The following is a 13,341-nucleotide window of genomic DNA, read 5'->3' on the forward strand; positions in this document are numbered from 1 at the left end:
CCTAAGTAAGATCACCTAAGACTTAACTGGGATCAGAACGTCTGAAGGAAGTATCCAGAATATATATTTTTAAAAAGATCTTTAGATAATTCTGAGAAGTACCTCTGGTTAAACAGTGTGGCTCCAGGTTTTATTTATAAAACAGAAAAATTACTCGGGAGAGAAGAGCTTTGCATTTTTACTTGTGTTCCTCCTATCTTATTCAAAAACATTTTAAAAAAAGATTTATTTATTTATTAGAGAGAGAGAAAGAGCACGAGTGGGAGTGGAAGAGGTCAGAGAGAGAGAGACTCTCAAGCAGACTTGCTTAACCAACTGCACTACCCAGGCACCCTTAAAAACTTACTTTTTTTAAATTTAAATTTTAGTTAACATATGGTACAATATTGTTTCTGGAAAAACTATTGAAGTCCTCATAACCTGTGTAGCATACCCAATTTTTTTAAAAAGGTGGAAAAAATAAAGCACAAATGGTTAATATTGGTATGAAATACATTCCATAAGATTTCATAAACTTATGTAGCGGGGCTTGCAGAATTGGCCCTGGGACTTCTCTACAGATACTGTCCACAAATTAAAAACAAGCTGATATTCCAGGAAAGTACAGCTGGTTCCTGAGAGTAAGACCTGGTAGAATGAACAATGTCCTCAATATTCTCAAGTTCCTTTAAAGCAGGAACTGAGTGATGTTCTTATTTATATCTCCAGAATCTAACATAATAAATGACATATAGTAGATGACCCTTGAATGTTTTCTGAATTGAATTCATTTCCAATGGAGATTCCAATAATGAGTTCCCTAGAAGTGATCCTCATTGTATGGAATACTAACATTTTAGAAGTCTAGCCAAAATAAAGATACATTAGAGAAGCAGACTAAAAATGTGTGGTACAGATGCAGCTCTGTCCTAGGTAAATTTTAGGTTTAACTCTGGTTCCTAAGCCTCCACCCGCCACGTTCCCATGATTCCATTTGTGGTGGTACCCAGGAAATTGAAGTCCTAAAAGTTTCTCTCGTGATTCTATGCAGCCAGCCTACCATGGCTCTTTATAGACTGCTTTTGGGGAATCGTTGATTTTAAATACATTTCTAGAAATGAATGTTTTGCATATCTTTGAAGTAATCCTCTTTAAATATTCTTCTAAATGTGAGTGTAATAAGGCTCATCAGTAAGGCAAGGTATTAAATCTGAAAGAGGAGATGTTGCTCCTTTTTTTTTTTTTAATAGATTTAAGATAGTAGATTTAAGATTCTGGGGATGGGGATGGGGAAGGGTGATGGACATTAAGGAGGGCACATGAGGGGCGCCTGGGTGGCTCAGTCGGTTCAGCATCTGCCTTCGGCTCAGGTCATGGTCCCAGGGTCCTGGGATCAAGCCCCATATCAGGCTCTCTGCTCAGCAGAGAGCCTGCTTCTCCCTCTCCCTCTGCTGCTCCACCTGCTTGTGCTCTCTCTGTCAAATAAAATAAATAAAATCTTAAAAACAAACAAAAAACGTGATGTGATGAGCACTGTGTGTTATACGCACATGATGAATTATTGATGAATCATTGAAACTAATGATGTACTATATGTTGACTAATTGAATTTAAATTTAAAAAAAGAAAAAGAAGAAAAAAGCAGATCCTTGTGCTGTAACAGAAAGCCAATTGATTATTGAATTAACTCTCCTCTTAAAATGTTGAGGAGCATAACCAGGAAATACACATAAATAGAACACTCCCAAACCCTCCCAGTCCCTTACTAATTATGAAGGTGGACCAAAGGAGCAGGCTCAGAGTACTTGTAGAATGTTGGGTCTTCTTTAACCAAATAGGTGAATGAAGACCCTCTATCTTGAACCTAGAGCATGGTTGGAAAATCTCTTATGTGGAGGATAACCATTTAAAAATCTTCGTGAAGTACCCATAGGACAAATAAATGATGTGAGAGATGCTTTAGATACATGGATATTATATACCTCCATAGAAAATTGGTAATCACCAGCTGTATTCCAAATTGAAGCCTGAAGAATATATTAAGCTGAGGGACCAATTAGTATATAAAGTGTCAGAATGCAGGTAAAGAAAATAGCATGGTCTCCATTAATTAAATTCCTACTATTTATACAGGCCAACGGTGATGAGGCTTCTATAGGGTTACAGGATGAACAAAAAGCACTGTATGTATTTACAGACACACAAAGCCAAACTCTTTGTGCCGTTGTTTTTAACAAAGAAATGGACATTGCCTCCATGTGCAATAGGTAGAGTATGAGTTATATGAGACCTCCATACAGAAGAACACAGTATAACCAGTAAAAATTAGTATTGGCACAAAAAAAGTTTGTTATGTTAAAAACAGTATATTCAGAATCATTCCTTTTCTTTATAAAATGTGGGTAAAGTCTGGAAATATATAATACTAAAAATGCTAGTAGTGCTTATCTCTGGGTAGTGAAAGAACTTTTTATTTTCCTCATTTTGGTTATTTGTTCCAGTAAACATGTTTTTTACCTTTCTGGTTTGACAAAATGAAGGCAAAAACCTCTTTTCTTTTTCATAAGGACCATGTGTTATAATCTGACTCCCTTGTATTTCTTCCAAATCTACTTCCCTATGAATATTTTGTTTCATGTAACCATATTATTCCCCATTACTCTTCCTTGTGGGGAACTTTCCTATCGTTATGGCATTTCTCATGAAGCGTCCTTCATTTAAAAAATATCCTCTGATGATCAGTATTCTAGAAATTTTGCCCACTCTTTAAGACCTTCGTCATATCCCAAGGCCTTTACAAGTCCCTCTCATATATCCCTGTAGCAGCTTTTTTCCTCTTAATCCCAACTATTCTCACTACCACATTTATGTTGTACCTATATTTTGGTTTACCAGTGTAAAGGCTCATTAATAGCAAGAATATTATTAATCTTTTATCCGTTTTCAGTGACTTTTTGCATGTGCTTGTCCTTCTGCCTGGAATTTCCTTTCTCATCTACAAGATAATCCTCTCTACAAATTCTTCAAGATTCAGCTCAGTTGGCATTTGTTCTAGGAAATCTTTCCTAATATGCAACATCATCTCAAGTGTGTGTATTGGGCCCACAGTGCTCTGTGGAACCTCGTGTATAACTTTGTTATTGCATTCAATAGTTTGTATTATAATGGAGTATATATTTATCTGATTTTATTGAGAGTTCTGAAAATGAGTGAATTTTATGTCAGTTATCTTCATTGCTAATATAAATGGCACGGGCTCAGTAAACATGCTAGATGAAGTTTGGGTTTTTGTTTCCAAACTCCCAGATGTTAAATCCTTGTAGATTCACCTAGTGACTATACAGCACCATTCAAATGTAAGTTCCCAGGAACATACATACACAAGGAAAACTCTAGAAGAAATAGTTCTGTGTAACATTGAGGCAAGATCATTCAACATTACTCATTTGGTTGTGGACTTAAATCCCTGTGTGGGAAGGAATCTTGACCCTGGGGACCTAAGATATATTTGACTGTGTTGATCAGATAAAATTACTTTTGTTCCTAAGGACTTACTTTACATACTGTCCATGTTCGGTGTGTTAGACCAGTGCCAGACCAGATGGATTTCTTGGCCCTTGTTGCATTAAGTTCACATCCTACTATCAGCTGGTGGTATAGTCTGAAATTTTCTTCACCTTATCCGTCATACAGGACACTGAAAGAACATTGCAGTGCAAAGTCAGGAAATACAGAAATGAGGGCATTTGACTTCTTTAAACTTCCCTCCTGTCATACACATTGTAAGCATTCCTTCCTCCAGTTTTCCTTGTCATAGTACATTTTACCTCCATCATCCTGGTTACTCATGCCAGAAACTTAGTCATTGTCACATCAGCCTCCAAACCTTTGTGTCCAAAGTACGTCTTCAATGTTACTAATTCTCTCTACCTCTCTTGCTGCCCCTGTTGTCCAAAAGCACCACCATCTCTTGCTCATATTGCCCTGGTACCTTCTAGTACTTCACTGACCTCTAGTTTTACTTTCTTCTCGAATCCCTTCTTCACACTGTAGCCAGAATAGTTTTTTTATAACTTGCCACATTGCAGAGCGCCCGGGTGGCTCAATCAGTTGAACATCTGCCTTCAGCTCAGGTCATGATCTCAGGGTCCTGGGATCGAGCCCTGCGTCAGGCTCCCTGCTCAGCAGAGAGTCTGCTTCTCCTTCTCCCTCTGACCCTTTTCCCCACTTGTGCTCTCTCTGTCTCAAATAAATGAATAAAATCCTAAAAAGAAAAAAATCTTGCCACATTGCCATTATATTTAAAACATTTATTCACTTCCTTTTATCCTTAAAACTTTTATTAGACTCAAAGACCCTTTGATTTTGCCCTTATCATCTCTTGCTGTATCTCCTCTTATACTGTAGTTCAGCCACACTGGCCGCCTTTCAGATCATCCTTCCATCAAGGAATGGGATGATCGACCCATCATCCTTCAGCTAAAAAGTCAGTTTACCTCATATTCCATAATCTAAGTTCCCCCCATTTTATTCCTAGCATGTATTATTATAATATTGTCACAATTCATATGTGTGATTCTTTGATTAATGACATTCTCCATAGCTGACTCTAAACTTCATGGGGTGAGAGACTGGCTGCTTTGTTCACACTGGGAGTCCCATTGTCTAGCCTAGTGCTTGGCACATAGTTAAATACTTAATTAAAATTTATTGGATGGATGGATTACCATGCATATGTGTTGAAATTATAGTATTTTTTAAAAATTTAATATTTCACTTTGGGAGTTTTTTATTTTTTTTTTAAATCAGATATTGAAAAGGATGGCAGTAGTCCTGTTGTGTCAAACCAGTTGGTTTGGAAGGGCTCACTTAACCAATCCCAATAGCATTGTAGGACATTTTGGTGTACCTTCTTATTCCTTATATCCATTATTTGTTAATTCATTTGTTCCATTAAGTTATTGTGTGCTTACTGTATGCTAGGTGTTGAAGAAATAGCAATACAAAAAGGAGATAACATCCCTACTCTTGAGATTCTTAGTCTAGCAGGGGATATGGGCTTGAAACAAATACAATAGTAATTAAGTCATAATTGTGGTAAAGTGCTATTAAAAAGAGTAAGTCACTTTAGAGCAGTGGTTCTCATTCGAGAGGGACGTTGCCCCCCAAGGGACATTTGACAAACTGAAGACATTTGCGGTTATCACACCTGGAGGGACAGTATCACCTGACTACCCAGAGTGGGTAGTCAGGTGCACAGGACCACTCTACACCAAGGAATCAAAATGAACCAAAATGTCAGTAGTGCCAAGAAGCTGAGAAGCCCTGCTCTAAAATTGGTATAATCCAGAATACTTCGATAAGTGGTATTTAAACAAAAAGACATACAGAAGTTCTTTGATGGAAGACCGAGAGTGGGTTGAATGTATAGGCAGAGGGAAGAAAATGTGGAAAGATCTGAAGGTTGAAAGGAAAAACCTCCCTGACAAAGGAGAGCACAGAGTAAAGGATACAAAGTTATGTTGGAGAGATAGGCAGAGGCCCACTTATATAGAGCATTTGGGGTTGTCTATAAAGCATCTAGTGGGACGTTCAGAGTACATTGTCACATTGATGGGTCTGGAGCTCAGAGCAGATGATAGAGAAAACTTTGAGAGTTCTTTGCAAGGATGGTATTTGAAGTCTTGAATTTATATTAGTATCGGTTTGCCAGGTTATAATTGTTTTTCCTCTGACAACACTCAGTTACCAGGGCAGGTTCAGAAAAGATAGAAGGTTGGGTTCATTCGGGGTTAGGTTTGGTCAGGGAGGTGTGAAAAAGGATTTTGTAGCCAGAGAAACAGCTATTGTGTTCTCTGTGGAACCTCAGACCAGGATTGTTATACAAACTCAGTCTTTTTTTTTTTCTTTTTGGTAGGATGCTGATGATTTTCCGAAATGAGATTTTGGTATTTATCATGACAGAAAAATTTGCTATGAATTTCTAACCATAGACTATGAGACAATGAGTATTTTCTTCAGTAATTGACTACTCTTGAACCTGATTTTGGGGGTTAAATTCTGGGGTAGGTGCTATATGTTGAGTGGTATATTACATAAAAGTAAAATTGGTTACTCTATAACTTTGAATTAGAGTTAAATAGCAGATTCATCTTAGATAGCTCTCTGTGATTTGTATTAGATACACAACTGATTCTTTTCTTATGAAGCACAAGCAGGAGAACCAGAATATCTAGAGCAGCCATCAAGAGGTGATTTCTCAAAGCACTTGAAAGAAGAAACTATTCGAATAATTACCAAGGCATCACATGAGCATGAAGATAAAAGTCCTGAAACAGTTTTGCAGTCGGTAAGAACTTTTCTTTTGGCTCTCTGAACATAGCCATCTTCATGACATTTCCAGCCTTGTAATGGAGAGCAGCCTGCCTGGGAGTCAGGAGAGACAGGGCCAAGGGACAGCGCTGCCAGTAACGTGGTCAGGGACTGTGGGTGTCACCTAACCCCTGAGCTGTAGCTTCCTCAGCTGTAATTTTTTTAATGCTGTCTTTTTTTTTTTTTTTTTTAAGGATTTATTTATTTATTTTGAGAGTGAGAGAGAGCTTGAGTACCCAGGCAGCAGGAGGGGCAGAGGGAAAGAGGGAACCCTCAAGCAGACTCCCTGCTGAGCTCAGAGCCCGATTTAGGGCTCAATCCCAGGGTCCTGGGATCTTGACTTGAGCCAAAATCAAGAGCTGGCCACTTAACTGACTGAGCCGCCCAGGTGCCCCAAAGCTTCTTTTTAAAAATAAATTTCTGTATTCCTGTTAGAGAATGATGAAAAATCATAATCATAGACTAAATTGATCATTTGATTTGGAACTTAAAAAGAGAAGTATAAGATCTGGCATTATTTCTCTTTTTTCCCTCACCCCTTCCCTCTGTCTTTAGTCTTATTACATTGCAATAGTTGGGAATATAAGGTAGTAATTTTTATTGTCCCATAGAATATGTTTAATAGTAAAATACTAGAAATTCTAGGTTCGAGTATTATTAGCAGGATAAATGTCATCTTGCAAAGTGGTTTATATGCATAAACCATAAAACCATAAACAAGTGTGTTGTAACTCTCAGTCGTGTCTTTTTGTAACAATAAATTGAGTAGATTGGTATTGTACTGTGTTTTCAGTGTGTATGACCTGAGAGATGTTAATTCAAGAATTTCATACTACAAAAACATTCAGTTGCTGTAGTCACTTACTTTTTTTATTAGTGAGCACAAGCAGCTGTGTGCAGATTTCTTGATAGCTAATTTTAGTATTTGAAGATTACCTTCCTAGAGACCTAAAGGAAACAGGACATACAGTTCTTCTTTTTCTTTTTTTTTTTTAAGATTTATTTATTTGAGAGAGAGATTGAGAGAACAAGTGGGAGGAGGGGCAGAGGGAGAAGCAGACTCCCTGCTGAGCAGGGAACCCAATTTGGGACTCAAGCCTAGGACCCTGGGATCATGACTTGAGCCAAAGATGCATAACTACTGAGCCACACGGGTGTTCAGGACATACAGTTTTTTTAACACAGTTTTCTACTTAGTGAACTTAATCTCAACAATAACCTGCTAATTGCACTGAGGTCTTTAATATGATAGGACCTTGATTAACCAAAATGTTCAATTAATGAGGTATTCTGTTATGTTTTGACAAATGAATAATCAGAAATTACATTTTTATTTCACTTCCTGTATGAAAAATTTTGATTATATTATTTTACTATAAAAATGTTTTAGTATAGGTTTTTTTATTGTTCCAAATTTTGCAAATGCCCTGGAGATTCTGAATGTGCTTGAGATCAACCCCTGCTAACTCTGAAGCATTCCTGGAAAATGCTTCTAGTGATGGATCTGAGATGTCTTAACTTCTCGGGGTGTGGTAGAAGAGGAAAACTGAGGGAGGTGGAAAGGGCAGAGAAGTAGACACAAGGGAAAAATATTTTGCCTGATCTAAAAATGTAATTTGCTTGGCCCTTTGCTAATTAGGCATTTTATTTGTGGAAGCCTACATTATGGTTAATAAATATCGTCCTTTTAACTGTAATCAGAAAGCCAAAGGTATTATTTAACTTAATATAGAAACATGATTTTTTAGTTTGGCTAATCATGTATAACATAAATTTGCAGAAACCAGCACTTGAATATATTTTTATATATAATAATATATTCACATATATAATACATACATAATGTATATAACTGATATATATAATATATATATACGAATATCTTTTTATAAGCCTACAATCTACTGCTTCACCTTTACTTAAGAAAGGAGGATGGCATTGAGAGAGTATGATAGACAGCTAGCACAAATTTTTTTCCATTTGGCGTATCCTCTGGAGTAGTACCATCAGTTGGCCCGAGTTGTTTGTATAAATCTTGCAACATGTCTAAGAATATGTTAATCATGGTTGTCTGAAGCAGTCTGTTCTTGGTCTCATGATTAGTTGCTTTGGATCCTAATAACCACATACTGGTTTTTCTCACTTAAAAATATACCTTAGAAACTAAATTGCATACATGAAAAGAGTGTTCAGACTTTGGGATTAGATAGTCCTGGGTTTTTGAACATTGGTTTTACTTCTCACTAGCTCTGCAAACCTGAATAAGGTGCTTAATTTTTCTAAACATCAGTTTACTTTTACATGAAATGGAGATCATTGTGGGATTAAGATTATTTTTTGAAAGTACCTAGCATGTAGTGTTTTGTTACTTAAATACAAACCATTTCACAAAAATGCAATATATTAAGTTCCAACGTTAGCTTAAGAATTCCCTAGAAAGCATAGTCACAGAAACCATAGAGAAGTAGTCTCTAAATGTATACATAGCTTACTGTTTAGGAGAATGTCTTTAATTCTAAGTGAAATATTTTAAAATTTGAAAAATGCAGAAAAGTATACTTTAAGAAAGAATCATGTGTAGTCCCACTACTCAAAGCTCTAATCATGTAATATGTTGGTATTTTTTTTTCATTCTTATTTTTATGTACAGGTTTGGGATTTATTTTTGTAGCTGAGATACTACTGCATATACAATTTTGTTTATATGTTGCCTTTTTTTCTTTAATCATTTAGCATTGTGACATAACCATTTCCCCATAATGGTTGGGTATTATTCCATTGAGTGATTAAATTCTTATTTATGTACCCATTCCCCTACTGTATATTTGTTTCTGCTTTTACATTATTATAAATAGGCTATTAGAAATGAAATTTTCTCCATATTTCGATTTATTTCTTTAGAATAGATTCCCCATAGTTGAATTACTGGTTTAACAGGTGGGGGGGGGGTCAAAGTAGTTGTAGTTATATAGCTTTCTAAAAGCCCTTTCATGAAAAACCACTTTTTAAAACAATCCACTTAATGAATTTCAGGCAATTAATAAAAATCTTTGTATTTCAGTTATTTGGGGAATGTTTATTAACTGAAACACTTATTAACTCCTTTCAAGTTTAGCTTTTGTTAAGGTGTTTATATAGGGCCTGACAATAATAGAAAAAGATAAATACACATGTACTTTACTTTAAAGAGCCCTCAAGTTCTTTATATGGAAAATTTTTATGGTACCTCAGGATATCTAAGCTTGATGAATGATACAACAGAATTATTATATTCACCCAAAGTTTCTTTGGTTTTTCAACTTGCACGCATACAACTTGTACTATGCTGTTGAAACTCTTCTGTGGTAACTGAAAATGTTTATTAAACATTATTTTTTCTTAAGTGCAACTTTTTTTTTCAAAGGCCATATATTGTTTTATAAGGATCAGTATTCTAATACTGTCAGTTTCCCAGTTGCTATTTGACTTAAATTTATATTCTCTCAAGATAATATTGTTTTAGATTGATTTGATTCTGAGAAGCGTTTCACCACAAAGTCTAGACAGATCTTCTAATTTACCTGATCAAATTTCACTATTGTGGTTAGAGACCTAGCATAATTATTCTTCTTTCATATGCTAGAAGGATTTAAAATCCTTAATTAAGTGTCATGGGATACTAAGTATATCTCTCTAGGTATGTATGCTAGTAATACTGGGTTATTCTATTCAAATACAAGCACTTTAAAGTAGCATGATAGTATTACAATATTGGTAATACTTGTTATAGAACAACTGTTATATATGAGGAATTGGATTAGCTGAATATTTTCTCTTGTGATCACAACCACCTTGTAGGCTGGTTATTTCCTCTTGAAAAGTTGAGGACTCAAAATAAGGAAATCTTTTCTTAAAAAGTTGTGTTTAAAAGTAGTATTTCTTTTGAAAGGGACAGTGTCAGTCTTGGCCAGTTAGTTTTGTTTTATTGTTTAAACTCTTTTTGCATATGTACTTCTGGAAAGTCATAAAATGTTCTCATCTCTAGAATTTACTTATATTTCAGATTGAAATAAAACCCCTTTAATTGCTTTTTTAAAAATTTTGTTTATGTCAAGACTAAAGTTTATCTTTTGCTTCAGAAAACTGAAGCTGCAAATTGAAATTACTTAAGCAAGCTTCTTTCAAGCACCTTAAATACTTGTGAAATTTATTTATATTATATAAATAGTGAATATGCTAATTATAAATTTATTCAGTAATATAAGATCTCTGTGAAATCTGGACAGTATTTTGGATGAACCATATTAGTACTTTTGGGTGGACTTTTCTGGATTTCATACTGGCTTCTGTTCTATTAGTGTGGATTAGGGAAATTCATAGAATTTGTTACCAAAGAAAAGTAAAAAAGAAATCTGATTCAATTGTTAAAAATTTTATTAAATTGTTAAAAATTTTGTCACTTTCCAGCATCTTTTTCAGAAGCAAGAATTCATCAGACACACATATAAATACATCGTACAATACATTGTACAACACTGTCATAGGCTGTATAAAGTGAGTTAAACACAATAGAGTATCGATATAAATTGGATATACTATTAATTTATTAGAAAGGATAGGTAAAACCATAAGAAAGAAAACCTACAAACTCTCATGGGTTTAGAGAAGGTCATGTCTTATTTTGATGGAGTTATTAAGAAAGGATTTATAGAATTACTAGAATTAAAAAAAAAATAAAAACTTTGGCTGTAACTTATAGACAGCAGTAGGAAATGCAAATCCAGTATATTATTTTTAAGGATTTGGTGTCCAAAATGCTTTGTGGGGAAAAAAAAAAGAAAATTTAGTGGTTGAGTTATAAAAGGAAAGTTGTATATCTTATGTTATTACTTGATTAATTCATTCACTTCTAGTGTTGGTTTTAAGTGGTTTCATTTCATGCTAAGCAAATGCAGATATTTTTTAAAGACTCAGGAATCTCTGCCCTTTATACTTGGTACTTCCATTGTTCTCTTTTCTAATGTTCATACTAATAATTTTTTTCTGCAGAAACCTGAAAATACCACAAGCCAACCACCTTCTAACCAGCAAGTTGTAGAGGTGGCGATTCCTCATGTAGGGAAATTCATGATTGAGTCAAAGGAGGGGGGTTATGATGACGAGGTACCTTTATTGTAGACCTGTGCACTATTCTACTTCTCTCTGGCTGTTTAACACACGTACTTTGGGCGTGCATGCACCTTCACATTTACTTGTATTGCTGCATAACATACAGCTTGGCCACCTACGGTCTGAAATTACCTTACCAACTGCTAACAGAACTTTGAATTTCAAATGAAAATTTTAATAGAAAGCTTATGGAATTTGTCAAAAGAATAATGTTTTAGAGTTAATTCTTTTATGCAGACTTACGATCAGTTTATTCTCAGGTTGATAGATTACCATAAGGTCTGTTTAATTAAATAGCAAAACATTTGAACATTTAAAAATAATTTTTCCTGTTTTACTTGAATTATGTATTTTAATACTTTGCCTACTATTTCCTGCCAAAAAGCCCTGCAGCCTGATTGCGAAGAGATGGTGGATATTTTTGCCTCTGCGACCTCCGTGTGAATGTGAATTGAGCGATTCATCATTATTGAATGCCTTCCAGTGCTTTCTGCACTGTTCTTGAGCATCCACATGAAAATGTGCTATGGTCCTTGTCCCATCAGATCCCCCCCTTTTTCACTTTTTTCTTAAGACTCTTATATTTGATCTTTCTTATATTTGAGGGAAGGGCCAGAAAAGCTGTTTCTGAATAGTAACCCCTGGAAGACCTTGAATTCTATCATTTGTTAGTTTTTACTGGAATGGATGAGAATGTAATATATATTAAGTAGTTTTTCAAGTAACTTTTTTTTAAGACTTATTTCAAAATTTCAAGTAAGCGATTATGTAAGAGTTAATCACCAAAACTAGAAGTGTCACAAAGACATTAAGATGACATGGGCCATAAGGAGAAGAAGAAACTGGTTTATGAGATAGGAACTGGTCAGATGACTTTTCTGAAGCAGATGTTAGTATATTGTGACTCTCAGTGTATAATCAAACTTTGGATGACAGGTTCAGTGAATCAGAGGTGATGGATGCAATTTCTCGATTGCTCTAATACGATAGTTTCGTAGTGCTTTGTGTTTCATTTTGCAGGGATTTAAAAATATGAACAGCTAAGAATGATAAGCTATTACAAAAACAAGTATTTTATTTATTTTATTTTATTTATTTAAGTATTTTATTTTATTAAGTATTTAATACTTAATAGCAGTGCCTTATTCCAGTTAACTATTTCATTACCATGTTGCTGCTTGAAAATTACAGAAACTGGCATGGTTTAATAAAAATGTTAATTTATTGACCAAGCACCTGAGTGCTTGTTTTAGAGTAAGCCTTCTGGCATTTTAAAATATAGAATTGTGATTAATCATTTAACACTATCTTTTGTGCAAATGCTTATGCTATTGGCAGAGATGCATTTTGTAATTGATTGGAGTGACGGTTTAACAGTGCATGTGCCCGGGAACTTTAGGTCGTATGGATACAGGGCTGCAGCTCATAGATGGTTAGGTTATACAGTCGTGCAAGGGTGCCCAGCCACCAGGCCAAAGTAGAGTTGAAATTGAGCTCATGCTGAGCTCCTCAAACCTTAAAGAAGAGGCACTTTTTTAAATAAAAAGAGTGTTGCTTGTTCTAAGTGCTTCTCAGAGAGCAGCACTTTTTGATTTGTTTGTCAAGAAGGAGGTGCCTTTAGAATTCTTCAGTTTAGAGAGGATGCCTTTTTGCACTTTGCACAAAGGCACCATCTGGAGCTAGCTGTGGCCCTGTATGGATGATTTTGAAAGATACTTACATGCATATTGGTTCATATTTGCCATAAAATATGCAGTGGTTAATCTATAAGTAGTAAAAAAAAAAAAAGAACTTTTAACTTGCATGCCAAGATATTATTTTGGTTTTTGATACTTTTTATGT

General features: G+C 35.1%; 1 protein-coding gene across 6 annotated transcripts in view; it reads left to right on the forward strand.

The window, feature by feature from the left end:
- Positions 1-13,341, forward strand: part of USP25 (ubiquitin specific peptidase 25) — a 138,707-nt gene that overhangs the window by 97,047 nt on the left and 28,319 nt on the right. For 4 of the 6 annotated variants that reach the window (XM_045785447.2, XM_045785449.2, XM_045785448.2 and 1 more), the window contains 2 exons: positions 6,189-6,328; positions 11,380-11,493. In XM_045785447.2, the coding sequence (XP_045641403.1) occupies positions 6,189-6,328; positions 11,380-11,493 (254 nt within the window). The remainder of the gene's footprint in view (positions 1-6,188; positions 6,329-11,379; positions 11,494-13,341) is intronic. The other 2 variants (XM_045785452.2, XM_045785453.2) reach the window with 1 other exon arrangement.

The sequence above is a fragment of the Ursus americanus genome, chromosome 4 (assembly GCF_024610735.1).
Source record: "Ursus americanus isolate L20-20 chromosome 4, mUrsAme1.1.p, whole genome shotgun sequence".
NCBI classification, from domain to species: domain Eukaryota; kingdom Metazoa; phylum Chordata; class Mammalia; order Carnivora; family Ursidae; genus Ursus; species Ursus americanus.